The 19,404-nt window shown below is 30.7% G+C and overlaps 2 protein-coding genes across 2 annotated transcripts; one reads left to right on the top strand and one right to left on the bottom strand.

Moving 5' to 3' along the window:
• Positions 1 to 538: 538 nt before the first annotated feature.
• On the bottom strand, positions 539 to 14,730 carry LOC111705935 (uncharacterized). Its single transcript, XM_023478647.1, has 12 exons — positions 14,488 to 14,730; positions 8,387 to 8,515; positions 7,910 to 7,969; positions 7,406 to 7,486; positions 6,673 to 6,746; positions 6,223 to 6,427; positions 4,292 to 4,391; positions 2,743 to 2,806; positions 1,923 to 2,003; positions 1,485 to 1,544; positions 1,223 to 1,267; positions 539 to 1,063 (listed from the first exon to the last, which is right to left on the bottom strand). The coding sequence occupies exons 1-12, from the start codon at positions 14,539 to 14,541 to the stop codon at positions 565 to 567; spliced, it is 1,452 nt and encodes a 483-aa protein (XP_023334415.1). The 5' UTR covers positions 14,542 to 14,730; the 3' UTR covers positions 539 to 564.
• On the top strand, positions 9,398 to 12,786 carry LOC111705936 (uncharacterized). The gene is made up of 3 exons (XM_023478648.1): positions 9,398 to 9,733; positions 10,777 to 11,314; positions 11,891 to 12,786. The coding sequence occupies exons 2-3, from the start codon at positions 10,787 to 10,789 to the stop codon at positions 11,981 to 11,983; spliced, it is 621 nt and encodes a 206-aa protein (XP_023334416.1). The 5' UTR covers positions 9,398 to 9,733; positions 10,777 to 10,786; the 3' UTR covers positions 11,984 to 12,786.
• Positions 14,731 to 19,404: the final 4,674 nt, after the last annotated feature.

The following is a 19,404-nucleotide window of genomic DNA, read 5'->3' as shown; positions in this document are numbered from 1 at the left end:
TAAAAATTCCAAAAATATGTTGAAATAATACCATACAGGAGAATTGCACAAGAAAAGGTACAATTTTGCACCAGACGCCACTAATCACACTTTTTTTGACTCACCCTGTATATATTTTAGATATCTACAAATAAAGTCGAACAAAGAAATTGAGTCTTTGCCGCAAACTCTGATTTTCTAATCCCTATATCTGATCAAACTTATGTTGTAGACCTTAGATAAAATATGAGTTCTGTTATATCAAATAGTTCTAGTTTGAAATGTCAAAGGTTTACACAACCAAGTCTGTGTCGCAAAGGTATAGTCATTAGAATATTAGATTTTGCGGCAAATACTCAGTGTCAGTTTCATTTGTAAATGTTCAGCCTTTTAATACACCGTTAGAAATGCAAGCCGATCTTGAAATTGTCGTATTTTAATTCCAATGTTTGTTGGGACACATTATATTGTATTTAAAATACAGTCTGTCCAATTTTTCCTTTTCTAGTTTTTTCCCACAAATCCATTTACATATTCTTTAGAAATAAAAAAACTTAGAAAGTTTGTAATATAACAATATATATTTCATAAAGATAATTCTTTAGCAGCTTCGTCTATAAGAGCAATGAGCTTATCAAAATAATCACTGTAGCTGCTTTCTCCATGTTTTCTCGGACTCTCTGTGATATCAACGCTTGGAAGTTCTACTTTCTTTCGTCGTTCAATATTAAATGTGATGCTGTTTTCGTATTTCTGGGACGTATTCTTTCTGGCTGTTGTTTGAGATATGTTGTATTGCTGTTGATAATTGGTGTCTGATGTCTGGTATTTCAAGCTGTGATGTTGGTTTGCAGTTTCCTTGCCTGCGGCATTTTTGTTGGTTTGCGCATTTTCCCGCGCTTTCCCGGTTTCCGCCATATTGTTTCCCAGATTTTCATGTGAAGGTTCTTTTTCATTGGAAACATGGGACTCGGCATTATTTTGTTCAACCAACAAAGTTTTATGACTCACGTACATTTTTGGACTTACAGACTTGTCATCATCCGTTTCATATTCACTCTTATCAGTAAAAGCTCCGCCATTTCTAAATAACATGAAGATATTTTACAATTGTTGTCCAGTGGATTAGTTCTCGACATTTGAGTTATAGTGTATTAGTTTATCGGGGATTGTTTTGATTCTTAAAAAGTGTTGATGCGTAAATGCAGAAATGTACTTTGCGTATTTTGTAAAATATGTTTTCCTTGAAAAGCGTTGCATAGGAGAGCTTAGTTTGATAAGGTCCGGCCTAAAAAAGAGATAATGTAAACAAAATTATTAATCTCAAGAAAAAAACAGCTTGAGAGAGATCCCTGTTCCCCTTCCCCCTTCCTCCTCCCACAGAAAAAAAATTCTAAGCCCTGATTTGAAAGTTTAATTGATACAGGTGCACCTTTATTCAACTTAAATAAGATCAAAGATGTAAATTATATATTGTAGATATTCAATTATTTGTTTCCATTTTCCTGTATAGAAGGTTATATATGTTTTTCTTATCAGAGTTCTCACACCTCTCTGCTTTAGACCTATATTAAAAATGTGTTATAAATATAATAAATAAAAGAAAATTTACACAAGAAAAAGAACAAAAAGTTATTATAAATACTAGGATTAAGAAACAGAACAATAACATAGAACCAGCACAAAATCATGAATAAAAGCAATAATTCTAACAAGAACAAGTCAAAGAACAAGTAAAATATCAAGCACAATATCAAAAAAAACACTAACATGAGCAAGAACAGCAACTTAACAAGTAAAAAACAAGAGCAGTATTACTCAAGCTTGTCAACGCATTTAAAAAGAATGACAATAGCAAGACCAATAACATGAACAAGAAGAAGAACAAGAACACGATCATGAACAAGAACAAGAATAAAAAAAGTAAGATGATGAGGTGTGACCTGGGGTATGAACGTATCCATCCTGAGGTTGGAGAAGGTCTGATCCAACCAGGAGATGTAAAAGATGGAGAACATGATCGTCTACTCACCAGATTGCAATGAAATATTATTTTTCAAAATAAATCAAGATAAACACAATAAATAATAAACAGGGTATATTCTGACTGAATACATTACAAAGTTAGTATAACTTAGCTTTTTGTTTTCTTTAACTATCAAATCTACATGATAATTCTAAAATTTAGTTTTGGTAAAACTTAAATAATTGCCATTTCTTTGTTGAAAACGGCTGAACCGATAAAACGTGAACTCACACTGAGCTAAAAGGATGATCTTTGGCTAGTCTTAATTGAATTAATCTACTTAAAAAGATATCTTCAAAATTAGCCCAAACATTTGTGCGTTTCGACATTTGAACGTCTTTTTAAGAACAATATGAACATTAAACATATGTTTTTTTTGCGTCCAAGAAAACAGAGTATTTTTACAACTAAAATAATTGCCGAATAATTATAATAGTCATATTATACAATCAACACTATATTAGTAAAATTTCAACATTTTGTTCGTTAAATTGGACTTTATCGACAGATTTTCAAATCTACGAACTTTTTGTTGGAGATTATGAATAGAATGTTAGGAATATCTCACCCTTTTCCTCTAACATCTAAAATTCTGAAATGTGTTTAGTATGTTTCATAAAGAATTTGTTAACGTTTTTTCTTCCAATGTTGACTAACCATCACTTCCTAGGAATCAAGTGCAACATCAAAATGTCGGAATTAAAAAAATAGTTTAAAAATTTGAATTTGCAAGTTTCCTGGAGAGTAGAGGAGTGTTTGGACAAGATCTTCCCTTTTTACTCCCTGGGCTCATATAGTCACCTCAAAACAAACAAAATATTTACATAATTTATTTAGAACAAATATATAACTGAAAATATTCCGATACAGATAGGATGCTTTGTTAGTCAGTTTTGAGTTGCTTGACAAAAACAATGACAGACTCTTTAAATTCCAATCGTAAAACCTCACTTTACCATGGTAACCTCTTTTAAGCTTATTAAGGTCAATTTTTGTTGACCTAAATCAGTTTCGTCAATTAAAATTTTCAGCTCTGCCACTATTTCATTTTTAGATATCAATTGTTTGTACTTTTGTCCCCGTTAAATGGCTTGTGCTTGTTTTCCTTATAAACAATTGTTTCATGCTTGCTAAAAATTATAAAGAAATTATTTAAATTGTTTCCTACACACAAATATGTATCTTCATCTACATCTACATCTGTTTGTCTGTTTGTTTGTGTGTATCAAATAAACGTCAAAACGGTAGAACTGATCAGGCCAAAATTTGTGCGGGACCTCACGTGACCCAAGGGAAGGTTTACGGATGATTGAATTTTTAAAAATTCGATCATCCTTAAACCTTCCCTGATTTCGATTTTTTTAAATTTTGAAAATCCACGTTTTTCCATGTATACAAAGAGAAATGTTCACAATTAAAATAGAAGATGAGCGCGAAACACCCTAAAAGCCTAGTATATAATAATTCATTTAAATATACAAAGAATTCATCATAATCTAAAAACTTCAATGTCACTAATTTTTTTATGAGTTTCAATTGCTGAAAGCTTCAAGGGTACCGAGGTTAATTGAGCATATAACTTACTTGGAGGAATACTGAAAGTTATGGAGAAAGCCCATTTCAGTTTTATGATTCATGATATAATTGTAAGTTTTCCTTAATTTTCCTGAAATACGTTTTTTTCTTCACAAAATTAAAGATTTGGTAAGGTATCATTTGTAAATCACAGGAACTCACTTAATCTCTATATATACTTTGCTTGTCTGTCTGTTTGTTTGTTTCCAAAAAACGCCAAACCGGCTGAACCGATCGGGCCCAAATTTTGTGTGAAACTTAACATGTCCCTAGGAAAGGTTTAGATATAATCAGAATTCGAAAAAATTGCCGCCAACAAAATTCGATTTCCATTAAATTTTGAAACCCAACGAAACTTTACTTTACTCTTGAAAATCCGCCAAAATTTGTTTGTTTTTGTTTTACAATAAATACAAAGAGAAAATGTTCACAGCCTAGTTTTTATATATTTCTATTAGAGATCTATGCCATACAAATCTTATCATAAAAATGTCCATTCCTCAATTTCTCAATTTCATGTGAATTCTTAAGTTTTTAAAGCAAATCATTTTACCATTAATTTGCAAATCAATTTAATAAAAGATATGGGTATGAGGTCGTGGATACTGCACAATTGCATGTTCAATGGACTTTTTAAAATCATAACTTCCCGCCGGCTAACTGTAGCCATTATATTCCACAGTTTTAAGAGTTCCACTTAATAATACTTACCAATGCTGTAGTAATCACTCATTTGTGAGTTCGGCCTCGATGAATCTAGGCTAGAGATGTAGATACTCGAGGTCGTAGATTCATCCGGGGAATCCATCCTCTAATTAAATTTAAAGTAGATTTTACAAAATAAATCTTTAACATTTTTCAGTCTCTAAAATATTTGAATTAGATTTTACAAAAAAAATCCATTTACATTTTTTAGTCTCTAAAATATTTGAAGCAGATTTTAAAAAAATAAATAACATATTTCAGCCTCTATGATATTAAAGTAGATTTTTCACAATATTATAAAATTTTAAGTAGATTTTACAAATGAAAAAGCTTGTTGATTTTTTTTAGCCTCTCAAATATTTATAGTAGATTTTTTCAAAAAATCACATTTAAATTCTTTCGCCCGTTTACAAGTTCTAAATCAAACTTTGCGATTAGATAAAACCTGATATCCAATCAGTAATTACTAGGTCTTTTTTTTATTCAATTAAACAATGGCCATGGACCAATATTAAGAAATATGTAAATTGCATCGGCATGGCATGAGTATGACTGACTTTTATGTGGAAAACGACATCAGATTTTGTTTGTTTCAGTTTTCTTCGTAATGTTTTAACACCTGTGTTGTGTACTCCATTATGACACTTTATCGCTAATTTTGAAACTGATCTCTCATTGGTCGCATTTGATTGTATATCAAGCACTTGTTGGTCGAATCTGAAAAGGTTAAGTTTAACAAGTGATCAGAATGTATTTAAAGTTCCTGGCTCAAAACAAATATTTTTCCCGCCAAAATTAATGATGAAAGATAAGAAACAGGATCGATTGACGTAAAAACACTATACTAGATTTATATTTATATTACGAGCTCTTTATGCCATCCTTCAGTTCTCCCCCCTATAAGATCATTTTCGTGTCACCTTCAATTCCAACATCAGTATTAATATTTCTCAAAATGTGAAATATTTCTACTGACATTTTGTCTGGAAATACATATAAGCAATTTTTCAAACCAAGCTATGAACTATCTCGTGGTAATTCCACTCAAAAGGAACTGAGTTTTTGTCACAAACTCTGATTTTCTAATCCCAATATCTTTGCATTTCAATGTCGAGGACCTTAGATATTTCAAACAATGAATCATTTTAGATCAAAAATGATAGTTTGAAATATCTAAGGCTTACATCATCAGGTTGCAAAATTATAGCAATTGTAAAATCAGAATTTGTGGCAAAAACTCAGTTCCTTTTAGGAAAATCGTTCATGAGTTATAATCGAACAAACAAACAAACAGCGAGAAAAACCGTTTAATTGCTTCTTTATTTATGCAGGTACGGGTTTAACCAAAAATTACAGTGGAATTATTTACGCCATCTTTCTTTTCAATACGCAGTTTAACAAAGTGTTTTCATTTGTTTATATGAAAAAATGTGCCCTAAACATTGCGTGTCATTATCACCCTGTTTTGTGGTAAAGCTACTAAAAATAAAATAAATCTTTTGGAAACAATCTGTCAGACGAACCCGTAGTATTTTGTTTGTGCAGTGGCAGCTACTTATCTAAAGCATTTATAGTAAATAGAAATATTCTATTCGAAGTTACGTACAGAATGTTAAGGAGTTTGAATTTGGGAGATATACAATACATTCTGTTATAACTTAGCACATTATGATCGTAATTTAGAACATCAATTTCGTAATTTAGAACAAAATAATCGTAATTTAGCACATTATGTTCGTAATTTTGAACAAAATAATCGTAATTTAGCACATTATGTTCGTAATTTTGAACAAAATAATCGTAATTTAGCACATTATATTCGTAATATAGAAAAATATGTTCGTATTTAAGAACAAAATGTTCGTCAATTCGAACTGCTTTCAATCGTTCCATATTACGAAAAAAGTGTTTAAAGTTATAAGTGCAAGAGATGCTACCTGGAAAAAGTTTGAATATGGTGAACTAGTTGACGTTGTGGACCTCAAGGAGGTTATCTGACCCCCTAATCCCTCCCTGGCGGTCAGAGGTGAGTTGGTGGGTCTGGGTGTAGACCGGGAGGTCACAGGGGCACCAGGTTGAGGGGAGGGGGTCCAGGGAGAGTAGAGGGGACCAGGGGTTACTTGTGGAGAGTAGAGGTGTAAACTATATAACAACATAAACATTGATATTTAATAAATTCTTTAAAGAACATTTTGTTTAAAAAATGCCACCAATGATTCACAACTCAGCTTTTTAAACATTAATTTAATAAGTTAGCCCGTTTATTTATGAAAACTTGAGGCAATAGTCCATAAATACTTTGCGAGTACAGATTATTAAATTGCAGACAATTAAGAAAATGGTAAACATTTTGAATTTTCAATCCAATTTTTATGCGTTATCTTTTCCTATTAGGGCTATATGTACTCCTACTAGGTGTAGAGGGAGGGGAGGATATATTTCTGTAGATTACATCGGAAACCTGAAACATTAAAAAAAATGAAAAATAATTATTTCTCCTTAATCTGTGTTTTTATTTTAATAGTTTAAATATGTATATAAATATTTAGGGCTTAACACAAAGTATGAGAAATATGCTTAACAATGCCGATCTCAAGATTAAGTTTGATATTATTAGTGTAAAACGGAACAGCCATAAAGTTAAGAAAAAATAAATTCTGAAGAATCGTGTTTATAATTCTCTCCTAGCTTTGTTTTGAGCCTCGAAAAAAATATAGATATTATAGACGTACTAATATACTCGTAATATTTACGATAGAAAGATCGGAGTACATTATGGAAGCTGAATTTTTTTAAAATCTAAACTTTATACATTAGTTGATAGTAAAGATCATAGAGTAATTAAAATAACAGATATGACACTAGATGTCGTCTTTTAAATATTTAAGTTTGTTTCGTTAACAAAAACCCTGAGGCAGAAGCCCAAACAAAGGAGTTACGCATAGTTGGCGTAGAATAGGCTCTTTCTCTGTCTTTTAATAGAGAGAGAGAGAGCTTGTTCTACGCCGACTACTCGTAACTCCTTTGGGCTTCTGCCTCAGGGTTATTGAGAACGAAACATACAAAGATCTTTAAAAGACGACATCTAGTATCCTTTCTGTTACATAACGATGACTGTACCTGTTCTTTGAGTATGGAGGTTTGAGTCATCATATTAACCCACATCCACATATCATGAAGCCCTTCGGCAGCCAAAACATTCTAGACAAACGTACAAAAATATAAACAAATGTTCTCCTTAGATTAAGGAAAGGAAACCTAATTACCCGCATGCTAATAGAGGAGCAGATAGAAAATGCTAGGGACCAAAAGATTTAAGCATTGTGAAAAGGATAGCATTTGGACTAGGGTAGGTATTTAATAAGAAACGTATAGAGAAAATGACATAAAGAGCAACTTTAATGTGAAGTTAACTATGTGAGGGAAGATATCATAGAGATGAGGTAGAGATGGGAATTGTTTTGGGTCTGTTACAACACATTATTTTTTTTTCTATTTTAAAACTCGTTTGAAAAAAATGTTTTGTTTATTATCTTTAGTCAGAGCTAAAAAATTTATTACAATAGAATAAAAGCAAATTTTATGTGCAGCGATCCTTTGAGAGAAAAAATGAATAAGTTTTACCTTCAGTTCTTTAATTGTGTATAAATCAGGTCGCTGATGCTCCCAAAGTCGAAAAAGTGCCTGAATATATATAGTATATATATACATACAATAATTATCTCTCAACATTAAAATATTGTTTGTTATGTAAACATTTTTTTAACAAATTAAATCGAAAAGAGAATATTTTAAGGTTTAAATGATTATTGGAAACCCTTCACATTTTTTTTTAATATAAGGAAGAGTCCATTATCGAACGGCAAAAACCGTAAATTCTAAAATCATTTAAGAATGGAAATACATATTTTTATAATGCATGAAACAATTGTTAACGCAATCAATAAAATTAAGATCATTAACGAACAGTACTGTTTAAAAACAGCTGAAAATATCATGAACGAAAGGCTTAAAAAGGCTTCTTTGCAACCCTGAGATAAAATAATTCAGGTCAGGTTAATACGATACAAGGATTTGAGTTAATTCCAAAAACTTAAATACCTGAAGTTTATGGCGTTCTCCCCTATTCCTATTAAATGATGTTCTATGATGTTTCCGTCCTATCTCAAGGTCTGGAATAGACCTAGAAAATCCAAGTCTTCTTGCAATATTTCTCCAATGCCCGACAACCTGCAAAAAATTAATGTTTACATTGAAAAGGGGGCCAGAAACTGTTGAATGAGGTTTTAAGCTGAGCTCATGCGTAGATGTTTTCTAGTTATTTATTTCTTTTTACATTCAAAATTGTAAGATTTTTAGATTTAAAATTGTATTTTGTTTTGATTCTAAATTATATTATTTTATATTCCAAATTATATTACTATTAGACTCCAAGTTGTGAGATTCTTAGATTCCAAATTATACTATTTTTAGATTTTAAACTGTACTATTTTTAGAATACTAATTGTAATATTATTGGATTCCTAATTTTACTTTTTTTCGATTAATTATTGTATTATTTTTAGATTTCAAACTGCAATAATTTAGATTCTTAATTGTAATAATTTCAGATTTTAGCTTGTAGTATTTTTAAAATTGTTATTTTTTACTACTTTTCGAGTAAAACCCCAAGGCCATAGAAAGCTACACCTGTTAATCTATTTTTAAAAGGGGATTCCCCTAGAAATATAATTCTTAATAGATCGATTCGGTCCGGAATTGCGAAAAAAATGAAATTGTTTAACTATAAAAAGATTAAAATTTGTCTCTAAAAAATAGTTTTGATCAGTTAATTTAGGTAAATAAATAACGTGGGAAACAACGCTGACTACCGATATGTTATCATTTAGATATTTTACACTATTATCAATCATTTAGTTTCAGGGGTAGGAATTTATTGTTTATTTTCACTCAGTCAGATATCGACGCGATGACAGCAAAAGTAAGGATAAAGATAAAGGCGCCACGGTTTAAATCATGTATATAATCATTTTGAGACTTGAGAGCATAGAGTAATAAAACGAAGAGGTAAAGCTTATCACAGATGTACACAACCGATTTCCCTATTAATTAATTGTGTGGTCAGTTGTATACATACATCACGATATGTTTACGTATCTAACACTGTACACTTGTATAGATTGTGATCGTATTTCTTTGGGGCGGTAATTGAAAATTAGTATTGATAATTAGAGACACTTAATATGGATTGTACACAGGTATGCTGCAGTACATTCCAGTTCAGATGTTTGTTTAATGTTTATGTTAATAAAAATTATGACCAATTTTGCATCGTGAAAAAGTGCACAAACTATTCCTGTAAAAATGTTTTTTTTTTTTTAAATACCATGGCTAGTCAGGGGAAAACAAGTTTGAAGAAAAATGAAACACCATTGCTCTCAATTGTAGGTGAGTATAAAAATGAATTTACTGTATTGTTTAATTTACAATGTTTCAATATTTAACATCATTTAAAAAAAAAGTCGCAATTAAAGATGCGTGCACATCGTTTTTTTTCAGTTCACTTTTTTCAGTACTTCAGTAAAAGTTTGAATTTGTTTGCTCACAGGATTACAGGCGCGCAACAAGGGGGGGCAATGGGGGGCAAGCACTCCCCCCCCCCTTAAGAAACTATAGTGTGACTGTACATTTACATTTTCTACAAGTAATTTTGATCGATTGCACATTTATGTATTCTAGAAGTAATTTTGCATCATAAAATATTATACTTTATTTGTGTTTGTTTTTGTTTCTTTTCATTCCGATCATCATAATCAAGAAATGAATAAATTAGAAGCCTAATCCTTGTTCCGAAAACAGATGTTATGTCGTTGTTTTTCTTTTGCACAGTTTAGAATAAATACCCGGACCACAATACGGGCCTTATATTTGGAAACAAAGAATTTTTCTTCAATGTTGCTGTAACTTTTGTGTAATCAACATTTATATATTTAAGCATCTTTGTTGGCGTTAAATTTAATTAATTCAATACTTAAATATTTTTGCCCATTTTGATGTTGAAAAGCTATATATGTTCTTTTACACGCCTTATTTATTAAAAATTAAAGACCATTTAACCTTTAGAGAGTTTTTCACCCTGTTTTTAAAAAAAATTTTAGTTTTTAACTGTTTTAAGTAATTATTCTTCAAAATCCAAGAAACAAAAATGTTTGCATATTTTTTCTTATACAATTGGTGGAGTTTAAAAATTAGAACTTTGGAAATTTTTTCAAAAAATCTTAAAAAAAAGAAATTTTGTATGTTACTTACCTGCACAGAACAAAATCAAACCTTTTTATTTTTTTTTGTCTAAATGGCAAAAACATTTTATTGAATAAATTACAATGCATGTCAAATATAAAGTAACTTTCTATTTGAACTAAAAAATATTTAAACCAAACAAATATGAACTAAACAATATTTTAGAATTTTATTAAATCATTTTATTTCAGACTTTACAGGATGGAATTGGGATTCAGTTTTGACTGTAAATGGACCGATAATTCCTCAATGAGTGGAACAAACGAAACGTTTCATTCGTTAACCTCATTTTCTTCAGCTACTGGGTCATCTTCACATGGTTCAAGCTCCTGGGCCTCACAAGCAGGGTGGATCCCGGATACCCCGCCCTCGTCCTCTAACTCAATCTCTGGAACGTCCGGACGAAACGATTTGATTGATTGGACCGATGACCTAATTTCTTCAATAGATGAGGTTCTTCAGGCTTCAGAGTGCCAAGATGTTTTAACCGAGAACACATATAGTTCAGGAAATAATAAAAGTAGTCCCAGTAGTTCCGTTGACAAATATAGCACTACTAATATCAAGTATAGTCCAACTACCTCAACTGTCATAAAATATAGTCAAACTGAGAAAAAATATAAACAGGCCGAGAAACCAGGAAACAGGGGATCTCTCGGACAATTCCAGTTTCAAGACGAACAAGGCCTAGAATTCAAAGTAAAAGGAAGAATTTGCGAAGAAAAAAAGGTAAAAATGCATTTTATTAAAGAGACAGTCAACGAGTTTCATGAATTATGTTCCTTTAATAAAAACCTTTCTTAACAATGATGAAGATATTCGTCCATCAATTTCTTTCTTTCTGCAAGAAACTCTTTTAGAAAAAAATGATGAAATTTTCGAATGAAGACAAGGATATTTCCAGCAAATTTACTTGGATAAAGTATTGAAGGTTAAATCTTTGCCACAAACTCAAATGTTCTAACCCCCTATATATTTGCAACCTGATGGTGTAAACCTTTGATATTTCAAACATGTATCATTTAATCTAACAGAATTCATGGTTTGAAAAATCTAAGGTTTACGACAATGGGTTGCAAAAATATAGGAATTAGTAAATTTAAGATTGTGGCAAAACTCAATTCTATTAAGTCTCCAATCCCTTAAATGTTGTCATGCTTTTTCCAAATAATTACAACATTGTTGATTTTATTTTTGATTTCTCTTTAATTAGACTTCTTCCCCGTCTCTGAAGAAAATGCTTTTATTACTTATTTATTTATTAATCTTTCCTTATTATTTTTCTAGAAATTTTTATTATTTTAGAACAAAGGAAGAGTGGACTGGGACGGCATGGTGGAGCAAACCTTTAAAATCGAAAAAGAATCAAAAAAGTCGTTTTTTCAGAATTTTTTTTGAAACAAAGTATACTATTTTGTGATTTTTAAAATACTTGTACAAGTGATATTCTGAAGTTTATAACCGATTATTATATTATAGCTTAATTCTTTTATGTGAATTATTTAAAAGATAGACTTTTCATTACCACCTCTCACGTTTTGTTTACTTTTCCATAATTTAACTGGTTTAATATAATGCATTTGTTTATTGTTACAATTCTTCGCTTTTCAATTTAATAATGTTTGCCATTTTCTATTGGACTGGTGAGGATATGAAATATTTATCTCAATAGATTTCTAACCCCGAGAGTTAAAAACCTTTCTTTCAATAAGAAAAATGACTATACCGATATTACTGTGATTTAAAGGTTTCAAGCTCTCCAACAAAAATCGATGAGAAATGTGCCAATTACTTTTTAAAAACAAAAACTAACAAGTGCTTTATGGTGTTAAAATGTACATGTAAAGGGCTACAGAAAAGCACAAGTGAGTTAGAACAGTACAATAAAAGTTCAAGGCATTGCAACATTTCAAAGTCGACCCTGTCCTAAACATTTATAAGAATTTTATAATTAGACTGAATCTATGTTTATGATATACATGTATTTGTTGGTTTGTATAAAACGTCACAACGGCTGAACTGACAGGGTCTTCATTTTTTTGTGGAGCCTCCCATGACCCATGAACCAAGAAATACGATTATAAATCCACAAAAGAAACACGAGAAATCTGCGAAATATGGTGCAAAGAAAGAAATTTTAAAATGCTAAAATTGTTTGTAACCTAGTAAATACATCCCGGCCCATAGAGGCATTAATTGTATATTGTTACTGGCATTGTATAAATGCATAGATTATTTAGTGTTCATAGAGATACACGGACATGAAATAGAGTCTTGCCATAATAATTTATTGATTGATTGATTGATTTATGTGCCCTATATATATATATATATATATGAATAAAGTAAGGGGAAGGTTTGGGCGTGGGGGGGGGGGGGGAGGAGTAAACGTGAACTGTATTGAAGAATGAATATAATCATTAATTATGAATTTTTAGACAACCAATTACTGGCTGCTCGCTTACTTCACACACACACATTTCGACCAACACAGATAGAACACTGGGTTTACTGTGGACTAGTAGAGTAGTTTGTAGATTATAGATTTAAATAACAGACTACAAATTGTCATGGTTAAGAGTCAGTGCGCCTTAAGGGCCTTTACTTAAAAACCCATTTTTATCCGTAAAATAAAGGTTTTTCGTATTTTCTATTTTATGCTTGTTTATTAGACTATATATTTTTGGATATATATTTTTGATACAAACACAAAAATATAAAGCACTTATTCTTAGCATTAGTATTTCAGAAAATCGGCAAAATTTTCATAGATTTTTGCGTAAGAGGTTGCAACCTTTGGATCATAATGTAAGATTGGCTGAATTATTTTATTAAAGGTATTACTTGCATATTCACCTAGATGAAAAAATGTAGAATTATTACAAGTGATATAGAATTAATCATAGATAAGGAAAGATTGTGTGCAAGATATTTTTAATTAGAAAAATTCTACGTGGAGTCTAGGAAATTGGAAACAAAAATCATGTTTATCATTTATGTTTAGATATTCTAGAGTTTACAAAAATCCCACAAAATGCACTCTGTCTTATCTCAATATTTTTGGAACACCCCCTTTCCATATCAAAGGTATCTCCTTGAACATTTTTATCAATTAATAAACAAAAAGGACTTTTACATTGTCAGTATTTTTTTAAAGATAAGTTAGGTAAAATGTTACGATTACATTTTCTATAACTCAAATAAAAGGAAATATTTTTTTTTGAAATTTTGGAATATGTTATTTAAAGCATGTTTCTGCGATCTTAAAATCTATTTACGCGAGCCTGGGACTAAATGATGATAGATTAGTAGAGATAGTTTAGATATGGTTGACGCATATATGGGCATATTATTATTATATATCATCAGAATACATGGATAGGACAAAGATAGGACAGACAAGTCGGCGGCCTAGTCGCTGATTTAAGTAACATTATTGAAACAATATTTCTAAATATGCGATCTAAATATCTCAGCAATATTACTAAACAAATAATTAAACAAATTTAAAAGTAAGTAGAACAAAACGATTGAAAAATGTTTAAAATCCCGGTTTAACGTACTGAAAACAAAACTTTAAGACCGACTATGGGTGAAAACATGAAAAATAATCAAAAAGAAAACATAAAAAATGGAGAACTTTTTAAGAAGACGATACTTATAAATAGAATTAAAAAATATTGAAAAGATAACCTGAACAAATTGAAACTAAAAAGACATAAATAAAAAATAGGTTTAAAGAGGACGACCTATAAATGAAAATATGTTTGAAGAAGACGGCCTAAACATATAAAGATGTATAAAGAAGACGACCTAAAAATATAAATATGTATAAAGAAGACGACCTAAAAATATAAATATGTATAAAGAAGACGACCTATTCAAATGAATAATGTTTTCACCTTGTCATCACTGACGATCCATTCTACTAGGTCTGGAGTTATGCTTCCCATCATTGCTTTAATTAACGTAGTATTGCTGAAACCATTTTTTATTTTAATCTTTATTTCCAAAAATCACTAATTATGTTTGTTTTTTATCACTTAGAATAGTTGAATTTCAGCAGCTTGAAGATTCCGTTATCCTTTTATCTCTTTATCTAGCTTATTGTTAAATACAACAATTAAAAGATAAAGACAAAATTCTTATCTGAAAAAAATACAAAATTAAGTTTTATTGTTTTAATTAAATGCATAATGCTTAATTTGATTCTTGTAAATCAACAAATCTTTTCAACATTAAACTTTAAAATTTTAATTATCGTGTCGAGATTCTATCTATATATACTTAGTAGTTACTACAGTGTCACATTGTAATTCCTATTTTATATAATTGGTGTTAGAACTACACTAAAACTAAAATACCTAAATGAAAGACAAATTTCTGACACAAGGATAGGCGCAAACAATCTCTCACAATGTATTAGAACCAGGGACTAAATCAGATTTTACAGAAGTATACGTTATTGTACTGTATGAGATTAAACAAATCAAATTCAGATAAAACTAAGAGCGACTGTATTACAAAAAAGGTTGTAAAGATATAAAAAAAAGTTACTGCCACTCCTAATTTCATACAATAGAAATATAAGTTCAGATATTTTAAAATAACAATACTGCGTGTGTTTAAAAACTACATATTTTGTATAATATTCAATTATTTTGAACTTAATTTTATTTGTAAATTTTAAAAGTAAATAATAATTATGATAAAAAAAACAACATTTGTCAAAGAAAAATGGTACTTAAAATTGTATTGAATGTTTCAAGATTTTAGCCGACGCTCAATTGAAATAATTATTCACATTTTTGCTGAAGGTTATCATTGTAAAAGTTTGTAAAGACTAGAAGTATCAGATAGCAAAACATTACACATTAGTAATTTAGAGTGATATTATAATTCATGCTAAAGATATTTCAATATATAATGAATATGAATATGAGGGGGGAGGCGAGAGGTAGAAGCTATAAAAACGATAGTTTACAGGGCAAAATATGATGAAAATGGCCAATGGGTTTTGATGGAAAGGCTCATGTTTTAGGATTGCATTCATTTCAAAGTTTTATACATCAAAAACGAATGATCTCTCCCCCCACCTTCTTCAATTAGTGATGGGACATAGCTTGTTCTTTTTTTTGGGTTGTCTTTGAGGTTTGGTTCGTTTTTGAGGATTTAGACTTTAAAATGGCACCATAAAATACTGTGAACCTCCGACATTTCAAAACAAAGTAATGTTTTATGCGTAGAGCTCGTTATTACTCCTGGCTTGTCAGTCATGTGGAAATACATAATTTTGAAATGATATTAAGTTTTATTCATTTTATAATATAAATTTTCATCAAATTAAACTAATGAAGAAGACTTCCCTTTTTTAAAAACTTTCCCATACATCCCCCTCCCCCATTTTTCGGCGAGTATCCTCATCCCCCCATAACCCCCTCCCCATACACCATTATAAAATGACCAATTCTTTATCATCAATTAATCAATCAATCAAAAAATCTAATCTTTTTCAACAAAATTGAATAGAACACATAATTGAATCTTTTATTGAGGGGCCTTTATACGCAATCTAATTTCTCCGATCAAGGATGAATTCGAGACATTCTTATTTTTGTAACTGAAAATTGATCATTTTCTATTGTGGGTTTTCTAAAGAAATGTTGCAAATCTAGAAAATAAAGATTTGAACACCACCATAAATTGGACAGAAATTAGAGGGTCACTGGATAAAACGTCTTTTGTCCCATTAAAGCACACGAATTCGAATTATGGCTTTTAAAAGTACTCGTCTTTAGATAAAGCGTCGAGACTTGATTTCAGCGTCGAGACTTGATTTCAGCATCGAGACTTGATTTTAGCGTCGAGTCTTGATTTCAGCGTCGAAACTTGATTTTTACGTTGAGACTTGATTGCAGCGTCGAGACTTGATTTCAGTGTCGAGACTTGATTTCAGCATTGATATTAAACAAGTTAAGCAGTAAAATAATGTGTAGGTTGTAATTATTATATCTCAGTACCATTGTAGCAAAAAGCTGGCAAACATGATATTCTGTAAACTTGCAGTACATTGTACGTAATAAATGATTTAATGTACTAAGCTTAGACTATTCTATTCATTGAAACTGCGTTTCAATCGAATACTTAACATGATTAGCTCAAATCATGCGACATACTTAAATTATGCTATAAAATAAGGACAGAGAAGATTAACTATGTTATATATATTCCCAATTTAATCCTTTAAATACGTACCTTAAACTTTAACTGCGTGATAAATACGTAATACGATGGTCTTAATCATGTGATATCAATAACATTGTAGGAATTGAATGACGTCAATTCCTGTTAACTTTATAACCTTAGCAATTGCATAACGTTAGTTGATTGAGACTCGGCTTTTGATTACGTTATCAGAAGCATAGCAAGCTTGGAACAAAGCTTTGGTTCTCGTTGAAACATACCAGCGAAGATCTTTGCTAGTTGATTTAGCATTGAATCAAATATAGCTTGAAAGATAGCTTGTGATCTCGTTGAATCATACGAGTGGAGATCTTGCCTTGATAATTGGCAATTGAATCGAATATAGCTTGAAAGATAGCTTGGGAACTAGTTGAATTATACAAGTTGAGATTTGGACTGTGTGTCCTTTAGAACCGAGGAGTTAAGCATGGTTGAACAATTGCCCGTGTAGCAATTTCAATTGCCTGTGTGGCTTTTAGAACTAGGGAGTCAAGCCTGGTTAAGATTTGGACTGTGTTTGTCCTGTAGAACCGGAGAGTTAAGCCTGGTTGAGATATTGCCTGTGTGGCATTTAGAATCGAAGAGTTAGTCATGGTTGATCTCGGTAAAGAGAAGACCTGGACTCGAGTAAATTGTTATGGAGTAGGTATTTGCTACATCATTTGGGTTGACATTTTTTACCGGAACCCATTAAAAACCTGGTAAACACTAACTAATGTAATGAATGAAAGAAACCAAAAAAATATAGGAGGGTGAATCTAGTAATTGCGTATTTATAAACTTCGTTATTTTTCTAATTCTGGGCTTTTAATTTATTGGGATGGACATATTATGCTTAGTTAAGATTTATTCTCCATAAAGTTTCCATTAATCTACAGGGGTGATTAACTTTTCTAAAAACATTAAAATTATAAACTCATTTTTCGAAAGAATGAAAAATATAGTAAAAAACAAAAACCCTTTTTTTGTCAAAATTGAGGTTAAATTGAAAAAAAACACTGCAAAAAGACGTTGGTGTCTCGAGGGTTTAAAGGTTAATATGTCAAGATTTGTTGTGTCTGGAAAATGTCAAATTTGTCAACTTTTAATAAAATACTTCATATAGGGGGATTTATATAAAAATACTTAACATAGGGGGATTTATATAAAATATCTTCTATTTTAATAATGAAATGAAACGAGCTTTTGAAGATAAAAACTTTTTGAATATGGGAAAGAAAGTTTTATCAAAAACAGAATTAAAATTTTAATTAAAAATTTGCCATCAAATATTTCCATCTTTTTCTTTTAGATTTGTAAAGCTAATCAAAGCAAAAATTGATAAAAATTTCAATCAAATTAAAATTTGAAAAAATATGAATTAAAAAAAAACCAAATAAAGTTTTATCTATGGATTTAACGCTTAGTCTCCACCCACCCCTTAACTCCGTTCATTGTTCTAACTTACAATTCATCCCTATACCCCTCTTCTCCTTGCTTACACCTTACATATGCACACTTGAACAAATACAAGATATCATAAGCCCTTTACATACATTTACAATACATTTATACAATATAACTATTCAGTTTCTCCAATAGAGCGTATAGTGTTTACAGATTAGAATACTGATAGTTAACCACTATACATCCTCTTCAACTACAATTCACAAACTGTTTAAATACAGAAAATGTTGGAGAAAAATCTGCAAATATTATCTTTAAAATCCCCCAAAGATTATTGTTCATTTGCACATTAATACAAATGCAAAGGTTTTCCAAATCAAATAGCTCAAGAGGTCTTTCTTTATAAAGGAGGATTGCCTAACAATACAAAGAAAATTGATTCTTAAAGTTGCGCCCTATTAAAAAAAAAAATTCCCGGCAGTAAATTTTATCTTCAGAAAGCTGAAGCTCTTAGTTTTGAGTGAATGTATTTCTGAATAATCATTGCTAAATATTTGCTAAAAATCTTTGACCCTGAATTAGGAGGATTTATATGCGGGATAAGTTGCATGTCGTGATCATTACTCGTTGCATTTTTTAGTAAACCTGCACCCCCCCTTTCCTGTCATATATATACTATTGTGAACCATATCCCTCAAATTTCCCCTGTTGTAAGGTCGTCTCCGACAAACTGTACCTCCGTTGAATACTCCGTCCACTCACCAAACCAAACCTTGCCAAGGATTTTGCATAAACGTAAACAATAACCTCATGGAGCTAATAAAACTGTAAGTGCATTAAAAGAACCCATTTAAACATAATTTCAGTGAATCATTTGCAATCAAATAGTGAACTTATTTAACCAGACGAATATTTATTTTCAGAAGAATTAAATTGCTTTAGACTTCAGTTCAAACAACTTTTCGACCTAACACAGTTTTCTAGATTGTAAGTTCCATTCACAACAGTACCTTTTAAACCTTTTATTAATCAGTTCACAACAGTGCCTTTAAACCCTTTATTTATCGATTTACAACAGCAAAAAAATATGATCCCCAAATCCTGCTAAACCTACTAAACCTAAAATCTCCAATCCTGCTAAACCTACAAAACCTAGAATTCCAATACTCATTTATTGATAAAAACCTTCA

This window comes from Eurytemora carolleeae, unplaced genomic scaffold (genome assembly GCF_000591075.1).
Source record: "Eurytemora carolleeae unplaced genomic scaffold, Eaff_2.0 scaffold590, whole genome shotgun sequence".
NCBI lineage: Eukaryota > Metazoa > Arthropoda > Copepoda > Calanoida > Temoridae > Eurytemora > Eurytemora carolleeae.
This window is presented reverse-complemented; position numbering and strand designations above follow the sequence as displayed.